Source organism: Tachyglossus aculeatus, chromosome X4 (genome assembly GCF_015852505.1).
Source record: "Tachyglossus aculeatus isolate mTacAcu1 chromosome X4, mTacAcu1.pri, whole genome shotgun sequence".
NCBI lineage: Eukaryota > Metazoa > Chordata > Mammalia > Monotremata > Tachyglossidae > Tachyglossus > Tachyglossus aculeatus.
Genome location: NC_052098.1, coordinates 24982820 through 25001797, shown reverse-complemented (window position 1 = coordinate 25001797; position 18978 = coordinate 24982820). Strand labels below are relative to the sequence as shown.

Sequence of the window (18978 nt, the reverse complement as noted above, 5' to 3'; positions counted from 1 at the left end):
CCTCTCAACTGGATTATTGTCCACCTTCCTCATCTTCCTACTTCCAGCCTCTTGCCTCTTCAATAGACACTACATACAACTATGTATCTTACATGCATCACTCTCTTCAAAAAATTCCACTTGCTCCCAATTCCCTCTAGCCATTAAACAAACTGCTTGGGATCGTTACTCGCTGGGCTAACCAGCTCTCTCATACTTTGCTGCCCTCTGCTCCTATGGTCTAGGTCATGCTCTCTGCAACTATCAAGCAAATCTCTTCCTGTCCCTTTTGATTCTCCCATCTGCAGCTGATTGCTCTTTATTATTTATTTCCTCTACCCTTAAGGTCGCCTTATCTCAGCTTCCTCAAATTATTCCTTTTGCTCTTTCAGAGCCTTTCTATTATGCAACCTTGTTAATGAAGCACTCCCTGATAAATCCTCCCATCATCCAGTCATGCTAGTCCTTCAGCCATTTCAGCAGTCGTGTACCATCCTTTTGTACTTTTTATTTTGTATATTGAGCATGTATTTATTCACCCTCATATGTTGATTTTCATCTATTCTCCTAATTTTAAACTATTATATATTAATTTCTCTGTACCTGTTTACCCTGATAGTTTATAAACTCCTCAGTGGCAGGTACTGTGTCATATATTTCTGTATATTTCATAAGTGCCTAGTACAGTGCTCTGAACAAAATAGGGGTTCAATGTTCAGTAGTGTTCATAGAACTAAAAGAGTCTGGGGACCCTAAAGAAGTCTTGAACTTCTTCACTCTCTCGTCCGAAATAACGTAAATTTAAATTATCAAGCCAAATGATTGCCAAGTTGTTAATTTCCACATAGATGACCCATTATTTTTTATGTCAGTAATAAGATAACAGTTGGATAACTGAATACAAGTATATGCCTGTTGTGAAAGAACGGGTCTGAAAATAATAGAGTATTTTAAAAAGCCAGAACCTGTCATAATGACTGTACTCAACAATGCTTTCATGTTCCGTTTATTTTGCAGATATGTCTTCTCCTACAATGAAGAAGCCTGAAAAGCCATTGTTTAGTCCTACGTCGCCACAAGATTCTTCACCAAGACTGAGCACTTTTCCCCAGCATCACCATCCCGGAATCCCAGGAGTTGCACATAGTGGTGAGGGCATATATAGAGAAGGATAAAAGCTTCTAAAGTGTTTAGCTGGATTTTGGCCCATATCCATATTGATGAATCTTAAATTGTAATTATTATATTCCCACTAATGGGTCCTAATTCCATGTATTTTACTCTTGGAAAAAGAGTCATCAATTGTGTTTCTAGGTGTGGAATATTTTCAGAGGCCTTAAAACACACAAGCTATATTATATGGGGAACATTTGCTCTGCTTGAACCAAGATTTTTTTTGGTATTGGTTAAGTGCTTACTATGTGTCAAACACTCTTCAAAGTGCTGGGGTAGGTACAAGACAATTAGGTCAGATACAGTCCTGCATGGGGCTCACAATCTAAGTAGGAGGGTATTTAAACAGGTATTTAACCCCCATTTTACAGTTGAGGAAACTGAGGCACAGAGAAGTTAAGTAATGCCCAAGGTCACACAGCAAGCAGTCGGCAGAGCTGGGGTTAGAACCCAGGTCCTCCGATTTCTACGCTTGTACTCTTTCCAGTAGGCCATGCTGCTTCCCTATTTGGGAATGACATGGAAAAAGAGTTGATAGATTATGTGGTAGTATTTATCGTGTAAAACATCCCATCAAAAACCACAAGAAAGTATAGTTTCTTCCACACGTTTTTATGCTAAAAATGCCTTCTAAGCAGGAATTCTTTTGAGGTTACACCTACGACAAATTTCCAAAGTTAAACAGGAAATAAAGAATAGATCGTTTCTATGTTAAAGGAGAAAGAAATTTTTAAAAATCCAATTTGTGTGAATTTTATGATGTTCAATTGTCCTCAGTCCCTATAATGTTAATGGGAATCACAGGCACAGTCGTCAAGGAATGTCATGGTTTGTCAAATTAAAGTTGATCCTAATTAGAACTTATACAAATCAGCAGCTCATGCTTTTAAATCCAAGTGCTTGTCCTTCATTAAAAATGCCATGTGAGAAACCTTAAACATGATCTCTATTCAGGAGAGCTCCTTAGAGTACAGTAATGCAGTGTTTCAGGAGCTCTAGAGGAAGGAAAGCATTTTTATCTATTCCATCCATTTTTCTCTAGAATCATGGACCCCAAAACTGGATGGGACCAAGAGAAATCATCTGGTCCAGACCCCTGCTTCCAAGCAGATGAGTGACTGGATCATCCAGCACTGAAAATAGCTCTTACTTTAAAAGCCCAGTATTTAGTTGACATGGGGAATTCTTGAACACCAAATTTACTAGCAAGACCACCAGAGGACATCCATTATGCTTGAAGGTGGCAGACTCAAGACAAACAAAAGAAACAGGTCTTTTCACAGTAGAGGGAATTCACTACCACAGGAACTTCCAAGGGCAGAATGTATCAGTAGGTTATTCATGGATGAGAGGTCCATGAGGAATTGAGAGGGAAACGGTGTTAGAAGGTGTATTTCTCACATGAAGACAGATGTAAAAGGGAGCACTGTACCTCCAGTTGCCATTTGGTACAACTGTAGAACTAGTCTGCTGTGTGACCTCGGGCATGGCACTTCACTTCTCTGGGCCTCAGTTACCTCACCTGTAAAGTGGGAACTGAGACTGTGAGCCCCACGTGGGACAGGGAATGTGCCCAACCCTATTTCCTTGTATCCACCCCAGTGCTTAGTGCAGTGCCTGGAACATAGGAAGTGCTTAACAAATGCCAGAATGATTATTATTGTTATTACTGGATGCCCCTTTAACGTAGCTTAATATGGCACTTCTTACATGCTTTTATTCTCAGCTTCATATGTATGTTTATCTTTTTTTAAAGATGTCCAAGGATAGTGACTCCAAAACCTCTCTTGGTGCCCTGTCAATCAATCAGTGGTATTTATTGAGTGTTTGCTGTGTGCAGAGCACTGTACTAAGTGCTTGGGAGACTGCAATGTAACAGATTTGATAGACATGCTCCCTGCCCATATCAAGCTTACAATCTAGTCCTACTAGACTGTAGCTAGTCCTTTACTAACATATCTCCACCAATTTTAATTAAAACCCCACATCCACTTGTAGAAACTCAGTGGGAGTGGAAAACAGCCAGTCAACATCCTCACAAACATAAAAACAGTTATTAAGTCATGCCTTAGTTCTCACTTTTTTAGGCTAAGCAATTCCATTTTAATATTTCCTTAGACAGAAAGAATAAACTGTTCCTATGAAAATGTAAATATGATTCCAGTGGTGAAGAGTATAGTGAATGAATTCTCCTACTTTCTATAGCACATTCCTCTTGACATATCCTACTACTTTATTGGCTTTTTAAGTGTCAAAACAGTCTAGTCCTGCTGTGATTTCTTTGTTTTTTTCTACCACCTAGCCAGTGTTTGTATTTGTGTTGTTTGTCCTGAAATACACTAATTTGAACTTTACTCTTTTTAATTTCATCTTGATATTTAGGCTTAATTTTCCAGTTTGTTTAAGTCACTATTCCCATCTTCCAGAGAGTTAACCATGCTTAATTCAGTAGCATCAGGAAATGTAATGAGTGTAGGTGGATGATAAATGTGCCCAGCATGATTTGCTCTTCAAAAGCACATGTTGTTGCTTTCTAGTATTTCATTATTTTTTAGGTGTTTTCAGAATACTTGATTGCTAGATCATTTGTTCAGTTCTCTTCCTAGGTATCAATATTAAGGTGACATTTCTCTTTTTAAATGATGAGCACAACCTTTACTTTTTCAAACTTCTGGGGTCTTTTCCTGTCTACCATGAGTTCTCAGAAGGAATTCATTCATTCATTCAATTGTATTTATTGAGCACTTACTGTGTGCAGAGCACTGTACTAAGCGCTTGGGAAGTACAAGTTGGCAACATATAGAGACGGTCCCTACCCACCAGCAGGCTCACAGTCTAGAAGGGGGAGACAGACAACAAAACAAAACATATTAACAAAATAAAATGAATAGAATAAATATGTACAAATAAAATAGAGTAATAAATACATACAAACATGTATACATATATACAGGTGCGATGGGGAGGGGGAGGGGGGGAGGAAGGAGGGGGCTGAGTCTGGGAAGGCCTCCTGGAGGAGGCGAGCTCTAAGTAGGGCTTTGTAGGGAGGAAGAGAGCTAGCTTGGCGTGTGTGTGGAGGGAAGGCATTCCAGGCCAGGGGAATGATGTGGGCCGGGGGTCAATGGCGGGACAGGCGAGAATGAGGCACAGTGAGGAGATTAGCAGCAGAGGAGTGGAGGGTGCGGGCTGGGCTGTAGAAGGAGAGACGGGAGGTGAGGTAGGAGGGGCGAGGTGATGGAGAGCCTTGAAGCCGAGGGTGAGGAGTTTTTGCCTGATATGTAGGTTGATTGGTAGCCACTGGAGATTTTTGAGGAGGGGAGTAACATGCCCAGAGTGTTTCTGCACAGTGACAATCCGGGCAGCGGCGTGAAGTATGGATTGAAGTGGGGAGAGACACGAGGATGGGAGATCGGAGAGGAGGCTGATGCAGTAATCCAGTCGGGATAGGATGAGAGATTGAACAAGCAGGGTAGCAGTTTGGATGGAGAGGAAAGGGCGGAACTTGGCAATGTTGCGGAGGTGAGACCGGCAGGTTTTGGTTGTGAGGGGTGAACGAGAGAGCGGAGTCGAGGATGTCGCCTAGTTTGAGGGCTGGTGAGATGGGAAGGATGGTAGTGCCGTCTACAATGATGGGAAAGTCAGGGAGAGGGCAGGGTTTGGGAGGGAAGATAAGGAGTTCAGTCTTGGACATGTTGAGTTTTAGATGACTGGCAGACAACCAGATGGAGATGTCCTGAAGGCAGGAGGAGATGCGAGCCTGGAGGGAGGGAGAGAGAGCAGGGGCAGAGATGTAAATTTGGGTGTCATCAGCGTAGAGATGATAGTTGAAGCCGTGGGAGCGAATGAGTTCACCAGGCGAGTGAGGGTAGATAGAGAACAGAAGGAGACCAAGAACTGACCCCCTACAGTAAGGGGATGGGAGGGGGAGGAGGAGCCCACAAAAGAGATTGAGAATGAAGGGCCGGAGAGATAAGAGGAGAACCAGGAATAACTACTGGGTTTGCAATGATTAGATAGATAGGTAGATAGATAGATAGATAAAGTAATTTGAAATCTATAGAACAAAAATTTAACATAAGAAAAACAAAATAGTGATATAATTGTTAATATAGAAGTTGAGTCTCCTGGAAAGAAATTCCACCAACCCCCCAAAGGTAGAGATACCACCTTTCAGATCCCCAACAGATGTATCCTTGGCTCTCTCTCAGGAAGACTCCAGGTAGACAAGAGTATGCTCTATTTCCCCTAAACTTCTCTAGTATCACACTCCTTCAGGGGTTCACTCTAGGTCTATACAGTCACCTGACAAGAATCCCCAAGTCCTTGGCAGGGGCATGTTGGATACTTGAAAGTTGTGTACTAGAGAGAACTGTTTCACCTCCTCCAAGGAGACAGGAAAATAAGATTCAATATTACTCTTTAATCTGAAACCATTACAGTATGTGGGAAATTTGAGACAAATTTGGGTATTTCAAAAGGTATTGTGTATTATAGGAAAACTTTGGTCTGCCAAAGTCTGCTTTAGGATCAGTATTTTGTTGATTCTGTAAAGTGCTCACAGGTTGCGCATCTTGTTAACAGTTGCTACCCCAGAGTGTTACAGTGGTTACTGTGTAACAATCTGTTCTACATATGGAAATGTTAGTTAAAAGTGAGATCTCTTTACCTTTTAGGAGTAGATAGGACTAGCCTATGAAGTGCAGAGGAAAGCAGAGATAGTCAATTTTTATATTTTGAGTTTAGGAGTTCAGAACAGATTTGCTGTTTCTATATTTGATGAATTCGAGACTATTATCAAAAGTAGGAGAGACTTATTTTCTTATTGTATGGCATACAAAGCCCAAGCAATTGAAAATGAAATATTAAAGAAAAAAGAGTGGGAGGGGATGAAAAGATGTGGGGTAGGCAGGATGTGCTTTGAGAAAAAATGTTCCAGAGGCCCCCCCTTCAATTACTTCTACCTGCCAAATAAGAGAAATGTGTGGATTACATTATATCTATGACAGAGTTTATTATAGTGCTTGGCACTTCGTAAGCACCTAGAAAAATACCAGCATTTTTATCATTATAATAGTAATGATTATTAGACAGATTTCCTGGATTAACCCAAGTTTTATACACTGACATATTTTAGATTGCACCATCTGTTTGTCAGTGGAACTTGAAAAATGTATGGATCACTGAACCCATTGAAAGGGGGCCTTAGTGCTGAACTGACCACCTGATCATACACTCAAACTCAAGCTATCAGTACAATCAGTGGGTCAAGGAGTGGAATCCAAACATTAAGATTGATAAATCTCAAGCACTTACAGAATAAAGAAACCTGCAAGGCTCTCTGATACCCTATCACAATAGCCCTGCTGGAACAAGGAATACCAGCTAAAGACCACTTTGTGCTCAGTAAATGGACACTTCTCAGGGACACCATCTATCAGGTAGCCATCAATACTCTGGGTACAGCAAAGAGACACCATCAAGATGGCTTTGATGAAAACTACTCAGAAATTTTGAAAAACAAAACTACTTGCAACTAAACAAGAAATGACTGATAACACTTTGTAGCTCCTTGTGACTGATATAAAATGGAGGTCTACACAGATCTTCATCAGGACATACAGATAAATCCAAGAAGCATGTGTGACCAGTGATGGGATGAAAAAGCTGGAGAGATCTGGGGATCTCTAAGAACTTTTACTCATCAGTAAAGAAGATTTTATGGCTCCATAAACACTACCCTGGCAACACTGAAGAGAAGATGAAGTCATCCTCATCACAGATCAAGGGGGAAACCTAGAGGGAAAGAGTATTAAAATGAACTACTGAACATACTTTCTACTATTGAGGAGTAGACCTTCAAAGTGTAGGGAACTGGACTGAATGTAAAGTCAATCAATCAATCATATTTGTTGAATACTTACTGTGTGTGGAGCACCGTACTAAGCCCTTGGGAGAGTACCGTATAACAATACAACAGAGTTCTTGCCCACCATGAACTCACAGTCTAGAGGAGCTCACAGCCTCAACAAAGTGACTTTAGCTTAAAATTTTGAGTATGAGACTTCAGCAGTCAAAGCTATGATCAAAGCGCATTCCTACCGAAAGTTACACTCAAGGAGGAAACCTCGCCAGATGTCTGCATGAGCTTTTGCTCAGCCTAGTCGGTTGGTCAAGGCAGTTGGTTGCAGGTGCTTTAATTTTTTCCTAGAATCCAATTGAATAAAGTAGGGCTGTGGGTTGAGTGCAGTACTTTTCAACCTATTCTCTGCCACCATGTTTGAAGATGTGAACATGGTCCTGAAAACATATTAAAATATATTTCTGATGTACTGGAAAACTTCTCCCACTTTGAGACAGTCATCCGGGAAATCTAATAATGCCAACCTGTGTGCTCTTGGAGGCCCCCACACAAAATATGAAGATGCCTATGAATCACTTCATGGTTTACACAGCACCATTGCCTAACGATAATATTTAAATAACTTTTCTATCTACTCGATCATACGGTACTCTCCCGAGTGCTTAGTACAGTGTTCTGCACACAGTACGTTCTCAGTAAATATGATTGATTGAAGAAAAGCAACTTACACAATGCCTTAAACACAAGAAAAGATTTTCATCGGCAATGCTGAACTTCATGGCATTGCCAAATTCTGCTACCTAGCTAGCAGTACACTGGCACAGCAAATCGATTCTGAACTTCTAAACTTGGAGTGGCCTAGTAGAAAGAGTACGGGCCTGGGGACCTGGGTTCTAATCCTGACTCTGCCAATTGCTCTTCCAATTGATTACTGTGTGACTTTGGGCAAGTCACTTAACTTCTCTGTGCTTCAAATTCCTCAACCGTAAAATGGGGATTCAATACCTGTTCTCCCTCCTACTGTGAGCCCCTATGCAGGACAGGACCTGTGTCCGACCTAATTAACTTGTACCTTCCCCAGTGCTTAGAACAGTGTTTGACACATAGTAAGTGCTGAACGTATATCGTAAAACAAACGAACAACAATACTAGCCAACTATGTGATCAGACAGACAAGACAAAAAAGACATAGATTGGAGAGATGAGAGACTAATCTGGAAAAGCTTCCCGGAGGAGATGTGATTTCAGAAGGGATTTGAAGATGGGAAGAGCAGTGGTCTGCCAGCTGTGTGAAGGTGTGCAGGTTTCAGGCAGAAGAGATGCTGTGAACAAGAGATCAGTGGTGAGAGAGAGAAGACAATGAGCCGCAGCAAAGGGAAGCATCTGTCTGGGAAAAACATGCCTTCTTAAATTCCTACCACAAGTTCATCCCCACCTGGCTTGAAACGAATCAGTGCTTCCAGATTATTGAGAAGTTTCATCAGGGTCACCATACTCTATCAACAGGCAAAACAACATTATCAACAAGTTCCTTGAACTCAGTCAACTCATCAGTATTGAAACAATAGCCTGTTGTTGGTTAGGGACCGTCTCTATATGTTGCCGACTTGTACTTCCCAAGCGCTTAGTACAGTGCTCTGCACACAGTAAGCGCTCAGTAAATACGATTGAATGAATGAATAGTCACAGCAGCATTGCTTCAAGTCAGGATACCCAAGTGGCTGCACTATGATGAACTGAAGGGGTGGCAGGGGAGGGCATTTGCAAGCAGGGAAGGTAGAATAAACCATTTAAGATGTATTGAAGCACAGTCTCATAAAATCTGATACATTGCAGCAGGCAGACCAGCCCAGTAAGTAGCAGGAGTGGTTTATCATTCTCTTCTCTCCCACTACTAATGTCTTGTTCCCGTCCTCCTCCTGCCTGGCATTTTCTCCCCTTTCATATCTGACAGACCACAGCTCTCCCCATATTCAAAGCCTTTATGAGAGATACCTCTGGGAGGCCTTCCTCCAATAATAAGATCTATTTTTTCCACTTTATGTCACCCAAACTGCCACTTCATCCCATCTATACCACATAGGTAAGTTACTACAACCCCAGGAATACCAGTAGCACTTATGTACTTAGTGTATGTACTCAATTCCTTGTCTTCTATATAATTTATGTGAGTGTCCATCTCCCTGGCTAGACTGTAGACTTCTTGAGATAAGGATAGATTCTTCCAATTATTTTACACTCTCCCAAGCAATTAATATGGTTCTCTGCATACAGTAAGGAACTTAATGTTATTGATAGAGTAATTGTGAAAATTAGGATAGTCTCCTAAACAGAAACAGACCGTTAATAGGCTAAACACAGCACAACAAGAAACTATCTCTGCAAGCATACCATGCAAAAGGAAGTGTTGTAATGTGGATATAGGAGATTAAAATATTAGCTACTTATAGGACTTTTTCTTATTTTCTTACATTTTCACTCCTAATAAAAGAAAATCATTCCTTTGCTTTTTATCCCAACAAGTATTCTTCATCTTCTCTTCTTGTGCAGTCCACATTTCCTATTAGGTAATAATAGCCAAGTCATTTTTATTTCAACATGTCTCCAAACATAAATGACATTTGTTCATTTTGAGGCCATTGTTTTAAAAGATACTCCTTGATCCAATCATTAAATATTTTAGGGTCTTCCATGAATACTGTCTCAATCGCTCATGCCTCCTGAAAAATTATCCTCTACAGTTAATGATTGTTCTTCCTTTTTAAAAGGTGGCATTTTGAATTTTGGATGTATTTGTCAGACTTGAGCTAAATCATTCCATATGTCTTTTGGACATAGACCATGGGAAGAATATTTTTTCTTAGATTTATTCTTGGGCAGTTTTTCTTACACATGACTTGAAATCGTTTAAAGTTTTAAATACCAAACTCCTGGGTAAACTTGATGGAAAACTGTTAGAAAAATAAACTGTGTAAACTGCATTTTTAAAAAATTATCACAAAATTGTCAGTTTAAAAGCTTATAAAACTTCTATTGGAAAGACCCTAATGTTCTATTCTCCATCCCTTTTTCTTTTTTTGAGTTGAATTTGATAAAAAATAATTGAAAAAACTTTGTTGCTGCAAAGCTAATGTCAAATTGCATTGACTGTGTGAAATGTAAAAAATTAAGGCTCTTAGCATGATTAGCATATATTATACTGTGCATCTAAAAGTATTGTTTGCAACAGTTTATATTTCATACACAAGTTAACACTAGTCTGAAAACTTTATGTTTCAAGTTTCCTGATGTTGAAGTGCTAATGTTTCCTTAGGAATAGGAATTTTTCGTGAATAAATCTGTATGTAGAGGAGGTTGGGGGAGGAGCAGCAAATAATAAGAGTGTAAGGAAAATATGTATAAATAGATCGCTTTTTGTTTGCTAGAGATATTTTCATTGGAAGGAATGGTTTCCCAGGCCCTGAGGTTGAACATTCATTAGCATTTACACAATGGTCAACTAATTATTTGTGACATTATTGCTTAGTATTGCTTACATTCCCCACATCCATGGGCAGGTAGAGCACAATGCAGTAAAGAATAAGTGTTCACTTACTGCTAAATAACATTTTCTTATAGTTTGTGTTGAAAAATATATGGGACTTTTCCTTTAAATTAAAAAAAATCATCTTAACACTTAAAGTGAAGACTTTATGACTGAAATATGTGTGCTGCTGGAGAATCATTGCTCATTTTAAGGGAAGAGGCATAGTTGAAAAAACGGAAATAAATATTTTTTCTAGCACCTAGAGATAAGGGAAAATGAAATTGTTAGCATGGGAGAAAGAGAGGGAGTGAGAGTAGGAGTTTAAGGGTAGAAGTGTAAGGGAGAGGAGAGAAAATGAAGTAGGATATAAGGGAGGAATTAAAAAGATAAACTTGATTAAATGAGAGTTAGAAAATCAAGTTAAAGAAATAGAATGATGTAATTAAGAAAACGGGCATTAACCCACTTTGATTTTTGTCTCTTGCAGTCATCTCAACTAGAACTCCACCTCCACCTTCACCGTTGCCATTTCCTGCACAAGCTATTCTCCCTCCAGCTCCATCTAGTTACTTCTCTCATCCAACGATCAGATATCCTCCCCACCTGAATCCTCAGGATACTCTGAAGAATTATGTACCGTCTTATGACCCGTCCAGTCCACAAACAAGCCAGGTAAAAATAAGAAGGAAAATGATCATTATAGCTGTAGTATTGAATAAAATGGACCAGATACTGTGCTTTCCTTCATCATCTGAGGCACTCAGAATGCTAGGCACAGCATTCTGGCACAGTTGTGACTGGAATGTTTTTTGGTGATATAGTCAGTTTTCAAATGAACATATCCGGAAGCAATAGAAGGCATTTCTTCACTAGAGAAAATTTATCAGGCGTGCCTAGGTTTCTTTTACTGGATTTTGCATTGTCTGAACTAGGGAATTTCATTGAATATATACTTTATGCAAGGGGAGTATTAATTAAAAAATTGCAGCAGAAGTTCTCACCTCTGGAATACTGAAATACTGGGTGTTTATTTTAGGGATGAGTAGGCTGCACTAAAACAAATTCTCTAAACAGAACATGCAAGTGTATTTATAGAATAGCTATGAAGAATTATAATGGGCTGTGGCTGGGTAAATAATTGATAAATACGTCAGTGATTGATGCGTACTTAAAAATCCTTTGCACAGACACAAATGCAATAATGAGTGACAAAACGAGGGACTCATTTCTTTTATTTTGTAAGTAGTATGTAGTAGCATTAAGTGTTTAATGCAGGCTGATGTATATTTGGTTCATCAGAAATCAAGGTGCATTTTGTTGGATGAATCCATTTTTAGGGATTTATTGCAACAGTGTTTTACAATCAAATAGATACTTGCTGTTACCATATGAAATGGGCTACAGGGTAAGATTGGCAGTCGAGAAAGAGTCTCAGTGTTTGGAATATTTCCATTGTCAGTATAATGTAATCTTCAGTATTTGCTCTTGCATCTGGTTTTGGGGCCTTGTCTTAAAGACTAATTCGAAAGGACTGAAGGGGCATTGATAGATAATGTTCCAGAGTGTTAAATTTTCAGAATAATCATGTTTTAAATTTGATTAGGCTCTTTTCTTTTATGGTATTTCAACAACTTGAGGTAAACCCAAGAAGGAAAAAGCCTTTTAGCATTTGTCTAAAGTGCTATGTTGGTAGAATTTGGGTCTGAATTGCTAATGAAAACTCTTTGGGTTACTTAAACCCTTGTTATATTGTGTTACAATAGGCTTACATTCTCATTCAGATGAAAACTATTTAGACATTAAAAATATGCTAGGCCACAAAACTTCATAGCTTGCTTTTTTTGAAAGAAAAATGACAAATATTACATTAAGTTTTATTGCTATAATGATGATTCTAACTGAGGAGAATCATGCTTGGAGTATGTCATTTTGGGACTAAAAATTGCTTTCAGCGCATGTATTAAAAGTATTCTAGTCCCAAAGAATAGTCAGCTGGGAATGCTGCACACAAGGTATGATTTTAATTTGTGTAAAATTTCCGTGAATAACAAAGTCTAATTAAGACATCCATTAAAAGTCCTTAACATTAATTCACCGTGGAAAATCTTAGAGTTCCATTGGATTAAATAAAAATAACCCTAAAACCTGATGTCTTAATTAGGCACTATTAAGGGAAAAATTATGCAAATTAAAATCAGACCCTGTTATACATTCCTTTAATTTATTCAGTGCTTGTTTTATTATCTTTCAAATTTTTATGTGTTAAGAGAGCAGATTACATGATAATCTCTTTTTGTTCAAGTTTTCCAGGTAAAAATCCAACTTCTAAAAAACAAAAGCCCACCTTACTCTTGCCTTAGTTGACTGAAAATGCTCTTCCACTCAATTAAAACCAATGTAGAGTAGGGTAATGCCTTCAAAACAGTGCCAACTTTATCCTGAAAGGAGCCCATTGTCTTTTAACACTTACAATGAGATGTTTCATCTCCCAGCAACCTTAAAGGATAAAGTTTCATAATGCAGAAGTCTGTTTTTAGGTGACCAGAAAATGGAAAAGTATTTCCTATTCTTATGGATGATGAAGTTCAGAGAATTATTGAGAGAACTGGCTTGATTTCCTTTTTTGTTTTAAATTTCGAGAATATTTGCGACTTCAGATGAAGTGTCATTTTATTTCAGTGGTGAACATTTTACAGCACTGAATGGTGCAATGTTATATTCTTTTTGAACATTCTTCTTTCCATTGGCCCAGGTAGATATCAGAGAACTCAAGGGCCTGTACATGTGGTGACTATATATAATAAAAGTTCTGAGTGAAGAAACTGACACCAATGATGAAAATGGAATCTTCATCAGCAGAAAAAAAGCAAGCATTTCATTAAACAACAGGAAATTGATCTGCTGAAATAGTCAGCTTTAGAAATTGAAATAGCTTTAGAAATTGAACTAATGGAAATACTTAGCTTTATCTAAAATGACCTGGTCCATCTCAACATATTTCAGTAATGCACTAATTTAGATTGTTGAGACAAGCAACTGAGATGCCTTGTACTCCCCATAGCAATTTTGAGATTAATTACATTAACACTGCATTGATTATAGTGAGACAGCCATGCTATTCACCGGGATATTTTAAGTAAAAGTAGTTTAAAGGTATAGTGCTCCCATAGATTCCCCTGAGGAAAACAGTGGAAAATTTTCCTGACAGTGTTATGTACTCTGAATTATTTGATGAACAGTCAACTAGTCTATTTATTTGCAGAAAAATGATGCAACAGCTGAGGAACTTAAACAGAGACAAAGCCATAGTTCCAAGTCATAGTGTTGAAATCCTATTAGATTTACATGTTTTTCTCTGGCAGAATATCTCCTCATATCTTATGGGTAGTTATCCAAGACAGAGAATGTACTCCACTTCTTTCCTTTGACCAGTTCAGATTACCAAACCTAACATTTCTGGAGAACAGAATCTGTTAAGCGATGTGATGCAATGAAAAATCTTCCATGAGTATGAACTAAAATAGCTTTTTTCATGTGCTTTGTAAGGATATGCCTAATTTTTTGTACCTGGGGCTAAAGGACACACATTATAATAATATCTGTTCTTCCATCAATACAAAGGGGATTTACGTGGGTAAATCCCATAAAAGTTAATGAATGTTTTGTGTCATTTCCTCTATACATCAATAGAACAGTTCCTTTAATACTGTCTGTTTGTCTACTATTCCTCTGTTAGATGTTTCAGTTTTACACTTGGAATCTTTCATTTGTGGATTTGGGTCACATGTATTGGTGTTTTAACATAATCTTTATGTAACAGGAATTTTAAAGTCTTTTAAAACTTTACTGAAGAAATGTTACATCCTGCTATATTTCTGAATCAGGAAGTCATCGTGCATTCAAGAAAAGTTCACCACTCCACAAGTGTAAATTAGATGTTTGTAACCAGTTACTTGATACTTTTTGTGAGTATGCATTCAAGTCTGTGGATGAATGCACCATAGGAAAAAGTAATGGCAACTCTGAAACCTTGGGCTTTTATGTCTACTTAAAAGTTTTTTTTTTCTTCAATGGCACTTGTGTGAAAAGCATTTGTTATTTTAAAAAAGGTGATAAGTACTGTATCCAAAAAGAGCAGAGAGACTCAATATGAGGAGCACAGTATCAAGTGAGGAAGGAAGTCCTGGGTTCTAATTCTGGTTCTGGTGCTCAATTCCACTTTGGCCTTGATCAAGTCACTTAACAACACTTTAGTTTTCTGGCCTGATATATGAGCATGATAATGTCTACCTGCCTCTCAAGGGTGTTATAAGGATTAATCAATGTATGTAAATGCTTTGAAGATAAAAAGTTTCTCTTAAGTGCTGCTGCTTCTTATTATTACTAACGTCTTATTAGCTGCTATGACTCCAACGTGAGAGGTTTAGTGTATACACACAGTGTGTAGAGTCCACTAAGTGGAATATGCTAATGGACTTATTAAACAAGCTGTATTCATTCGGATTGTTTCACACGACATTCTGTTTTTGTTTTGTAGCCTAACAGCAGTGGTCAAGTAGTAGGGAAAGTGCCTGGCCATTTCACTCCAGTTTTGGCACCCTCTCCCCATCACAGTGCAGTGCGACCTGTGACCCTGACCATGACAGATACTAAACCCATCACTACATCCACTGAAGGTGAGGCAGCTTCACCTACAGCAACCAGTAAGTATTTATTTAGGAAATGAGAAATGTCCATCAATGGTTCAATTGGATTTCCAATTCATGGTGGAAAATACAGCAGCTTTTCCAGCTACTAACCAGATGGAGGTTTCTCATTTTGTAGAATGAACAGGCATCTGATCTGGCTATTTAGTGCTCTCTCTTACCAAATGTTAGGTAACGCATTGGGTCATATGACATTTCAATGAATTTTGAAAGGGGAGAAGCACAGTTATTTGATCCATGTCAATTTAGAAATACATGCCTGTTTGTTCAAGGTGCACATTGAAATATCACTGAGTATCATAATTCAAACTCTTAAGTTTTTCATGTCCACCCAAAAAGAGATTAGATAATTACTACTCAGTGAGCTTTCTTTTTGAAATTAAGCCCCTTCACAAGGCAAACGGAATCAGTGCCACTGTAATGGAATTGTATGTTTACATTACTGAAAGTTGTGCCATTGTTAGAAAAAGTCACCCAGTGGGGGTTTCATTTATGAAAAAATCCCTAGTTTAGACACCAGTATGCTACCTGCACTTTCATTATTCGTCTTTTTTTTTTGCTTTTTTAACCTCTTGAATGTTTTGCCTACCATTGTACATCAAATGCCATTATTGTTTAGCAAGACCTTGGCATCTCAAACGACAAGCACATAGCCATAAATTTATATAGTGCTTACACTCACAAGCCATTTGAATGTTTCATTTTTGCAAATCGCAAACCAACAGGAACTTGCATTGTAATCAGTGTAAGTGGACAAACATTGGGATTTATTCAGAAAAGCAGATAGTGTGTGTGCACCAGGAACCAGTGTGTAAGGGGAAAAGTTTATGGTGATGATACTACCCACCATTTGGGCACCCCATCTCCCAATCCTACGCCTGCTCCTCTCAAACCCTCAGAATGGAAATTCTTATGTGAAGTGCCAACAGAGAAGTTGGGAGTCACTTCTGAGTCACTCTCCAGCTAGTGTAATTTTTCCTTTTTCCACAATTGTCAGATTAAGAAGTCTCTTTGAGACCTCCAGATAATGAAGCTAGAGACCCACATGGATATTGGGGAACATCTTCAGTTACTGAATTCCGTCTGTTCTCACAGAGCATATATAAGAGGTTGCCAGATTTCACTGTAGAGAATTTGAGAACCTGGCTTCACCTGGTCTCTGTTCCTGCAGAGAGACAGGGCTTGTTTCACCCACTTCTGGGACAGTTATAAGTTCTGCTCCAAGCAGATCTTGTTGAGGAACAAACACATTTAGAGGGAGCATCTAGCAATCTTGACGTAAGAGGGTTTTTTTGTCATTAGTACTTACTGAATGTTTATGGTGAGAGGCCTTCTCCATTGTTGAACACTTCCAGTTCATAAAAGAACCATGGGTAGGAAATCTAGAATAAATGTTCCTTTTTTATAGGTCTAGATGATGTACAGAATATCTACCAATCAGTTCAACCTAAATTTAAATGTGCACTTTTCTTTGGAGTGAGCTTGCATGGAAACATTTAGCCTAGAGTCGAAATAAACCTATTGGGTGGGAAAGGGAGGTGCAAGGAAACCCATTCTTAAGCGCAGCAGTGGAAATGAAGGGAAATGCAGGGAAACAGTGTTTCAAGACCTCCTGGTTTTAGAAACAGTATAATAGTTAAATAACATATAAATAATTTAGGAATACTAGTCAGGATTGAAGAGGAAATATTAATCCCACCACCAGAAAAAATGTCTGCATATTTTTGTGTTATCAAATGCAAAGTGTTACACTAGGACTCCATTAAGAAAAACACCAGAATTTAACAAGGGAGTCATGATTTTACCAAGTGATGAGTGCTTCCAAAGTGTCTCTTTATGGTAAAATAAGGTGAAGAGCCTGAGAGGAGTCTGCATGGCAGGATCTGTAAGGGTTGAAAGACCACTGTAAAACACACATTTTAGAGACTAAGGATGCCCTTCAGAAGGGTTCTGCCTTGTATGTCAAGTGATGTGGGTGCCCATTTCATACATGGATGAGTTTTGAAACCTTGACACATTTATCTAGAGTCCTAGCAGATGCTATTAGTACTATACATGGATGAGTAATTTATTCAAAAACCTAAATAAACCCAGCAAAAAAGCTCCTTTGGTGCACAGTCATAATAAGGCTATCATTAAAATGTCAAACAACAAAAAATGGATCAAATTCGGAATTGTGAAATATGCATATCATGAAAACAAAGAATTAATGAATAGGACAGAATTTTATACAGATGATTTTTGTAAAACTGAAACAATGAATTGATATTCTAAACTAAAAATCTACAAGAAGAATCTTAGATTGCCGCCACATTCAAAACTAAATTCTCTTTACTAGGATGCCTCAATCTAAACATTAAATGTAAAATGAAACCATTTAATTCTCATCTTTATTCTGATGTACATTAGTTGAAATGTTCAACATTTGGAAGAACAAGTGCTGTCTTGTGACACTTGTGCTCTGTCGTATGAGTTACTATAAGTATTCCCAGTAGAATAGAAGGAATTTACCCAAAGGTGCCATTGTCATGCATCTCATAGCACACAAAGGAAAAGTATGAGTTAAAACTAATATATCTAAAAATATGTTAGAGATTTAGTAATTCATTTAATAGTATTCACTGATTGTATTTAATATCCGTTGACTGCATTTAAAAAAATACTCCATCTTTCTTCCCTTTCAAGTCACAAGATATTTACTTTTGATGCTTCAGAAAGTAGGGTGTTTTTAATCCGATCCTTTTCTAAAGTAAGAACTGATTTTCAGCATTTGAAATACTGAGGAGTCTCATGTTAGATCACAATAAAAATTAGTTACCTACTTCCTGAGTATAATAGTCATCGTGTTTTCATTTAAATAAATGTTTTCTTGCCACATCATCTTCAAGCTCATTATACTGAAATCCCATCATTAAAAGCTGTCATTTTTTTCCTGACAGAGTCATAGTCCATTTTCATATGTGTTAAAATCATTTAACATTATATCGCACCATTATTCAACTAGTGCCAAGTAAATTTTACAGCTAGGGGAATCACTGATCTATTTTTAAAGGGGAAATTCTGCCCTTAAATGTACCTATGACTACAATAAAAATAAGTGGATGAGGCATGCTAACCACCATGGGTAGAATTTGGTCCATTGATTAGCTTTTTTTTTTTTACAGTATACTAGTTTGAAACACTAATGATTTTTTAGTAACTACCATTTTGCTTCTGCGTTTTGGTAAACTGTACTCCAGCAAGTTAAAGGAGAAATAGGGAGGCATTTTGTTAAAATCCCACTTTGCAGGATTTCTTATACGTGGAGAAGGTGTTCATTCTGAATAGTTCACAATTTTTATCTTTGTGTTTTGTTCTTCCTTAATCAGCCTACACAGCCTCAGGCACATCTCAAGCCAATCGATATGTGGGACTAAGCCCAAGAGACCCATCCTTCCTACACCAGCAACAGGTGGGCAAGTTTCACATAGGGGTGTTGATATACAGTAGTACCTTTTTTACATGCTGCCACTCAAATTTTGGAGTAGAAGGGGACTGTGGTGCTTTCGTTATTTTTCTTGCAGACAAGGAGAAATCAAATATATATCAAGCTCATGAATACTTCCAGTATTTTTTCTAAACTCTGAACAAGTGTCCTTAAGCTGGCACAAATCTGTGCCCTTGATTTTCAGATGATAGTAATGGGATCCATACTCAAGCCAAATATATCTTTCTTCGTTAGCTTGGATATTCAG

At 38.1% G+C, this 18978-nt stretch overlaps 1 protein-coding gene across 7 annotated transcripts in view; it reads left to right on the top strand.

The window, feature by feature from the left end:
• NFIB (nuclear factor I B) overlaps positions 1 to 18978 on the top strand; it is a 232837-nt gene that overhangs the window by 185995 nt on the left and 27864 nt on the right. For 3 of the 7 annotated variants that reach the window (XM_038769970.1, XM_038769969.1, XM_038769972.1), the window contains exons 7-10: positions 997 to 1128; positions 11026 to 11210; positions 15076 to 15214; positions 18613 to 18695. In XM_038769970.1, coding sequence (XP_038625898.1) covers positions 997 to 1128; positions 11026 to 11210; positions 15076 to 15214; positions 18613 to 18695 — 539 coding nt within the window. Of the gene's footprint in view, positions 1 to 996; positions 1129 to 11025; positions 11211 to 15075; positions 15242 to 18612; positions 18696 to 18978 lie in introns of all 7 variants that reach the window. The other 4 variants (XM_038769967.1, XM_038769966.1, XM_038769971.1 and 1 more) reach the window with 2 other exon arrangements.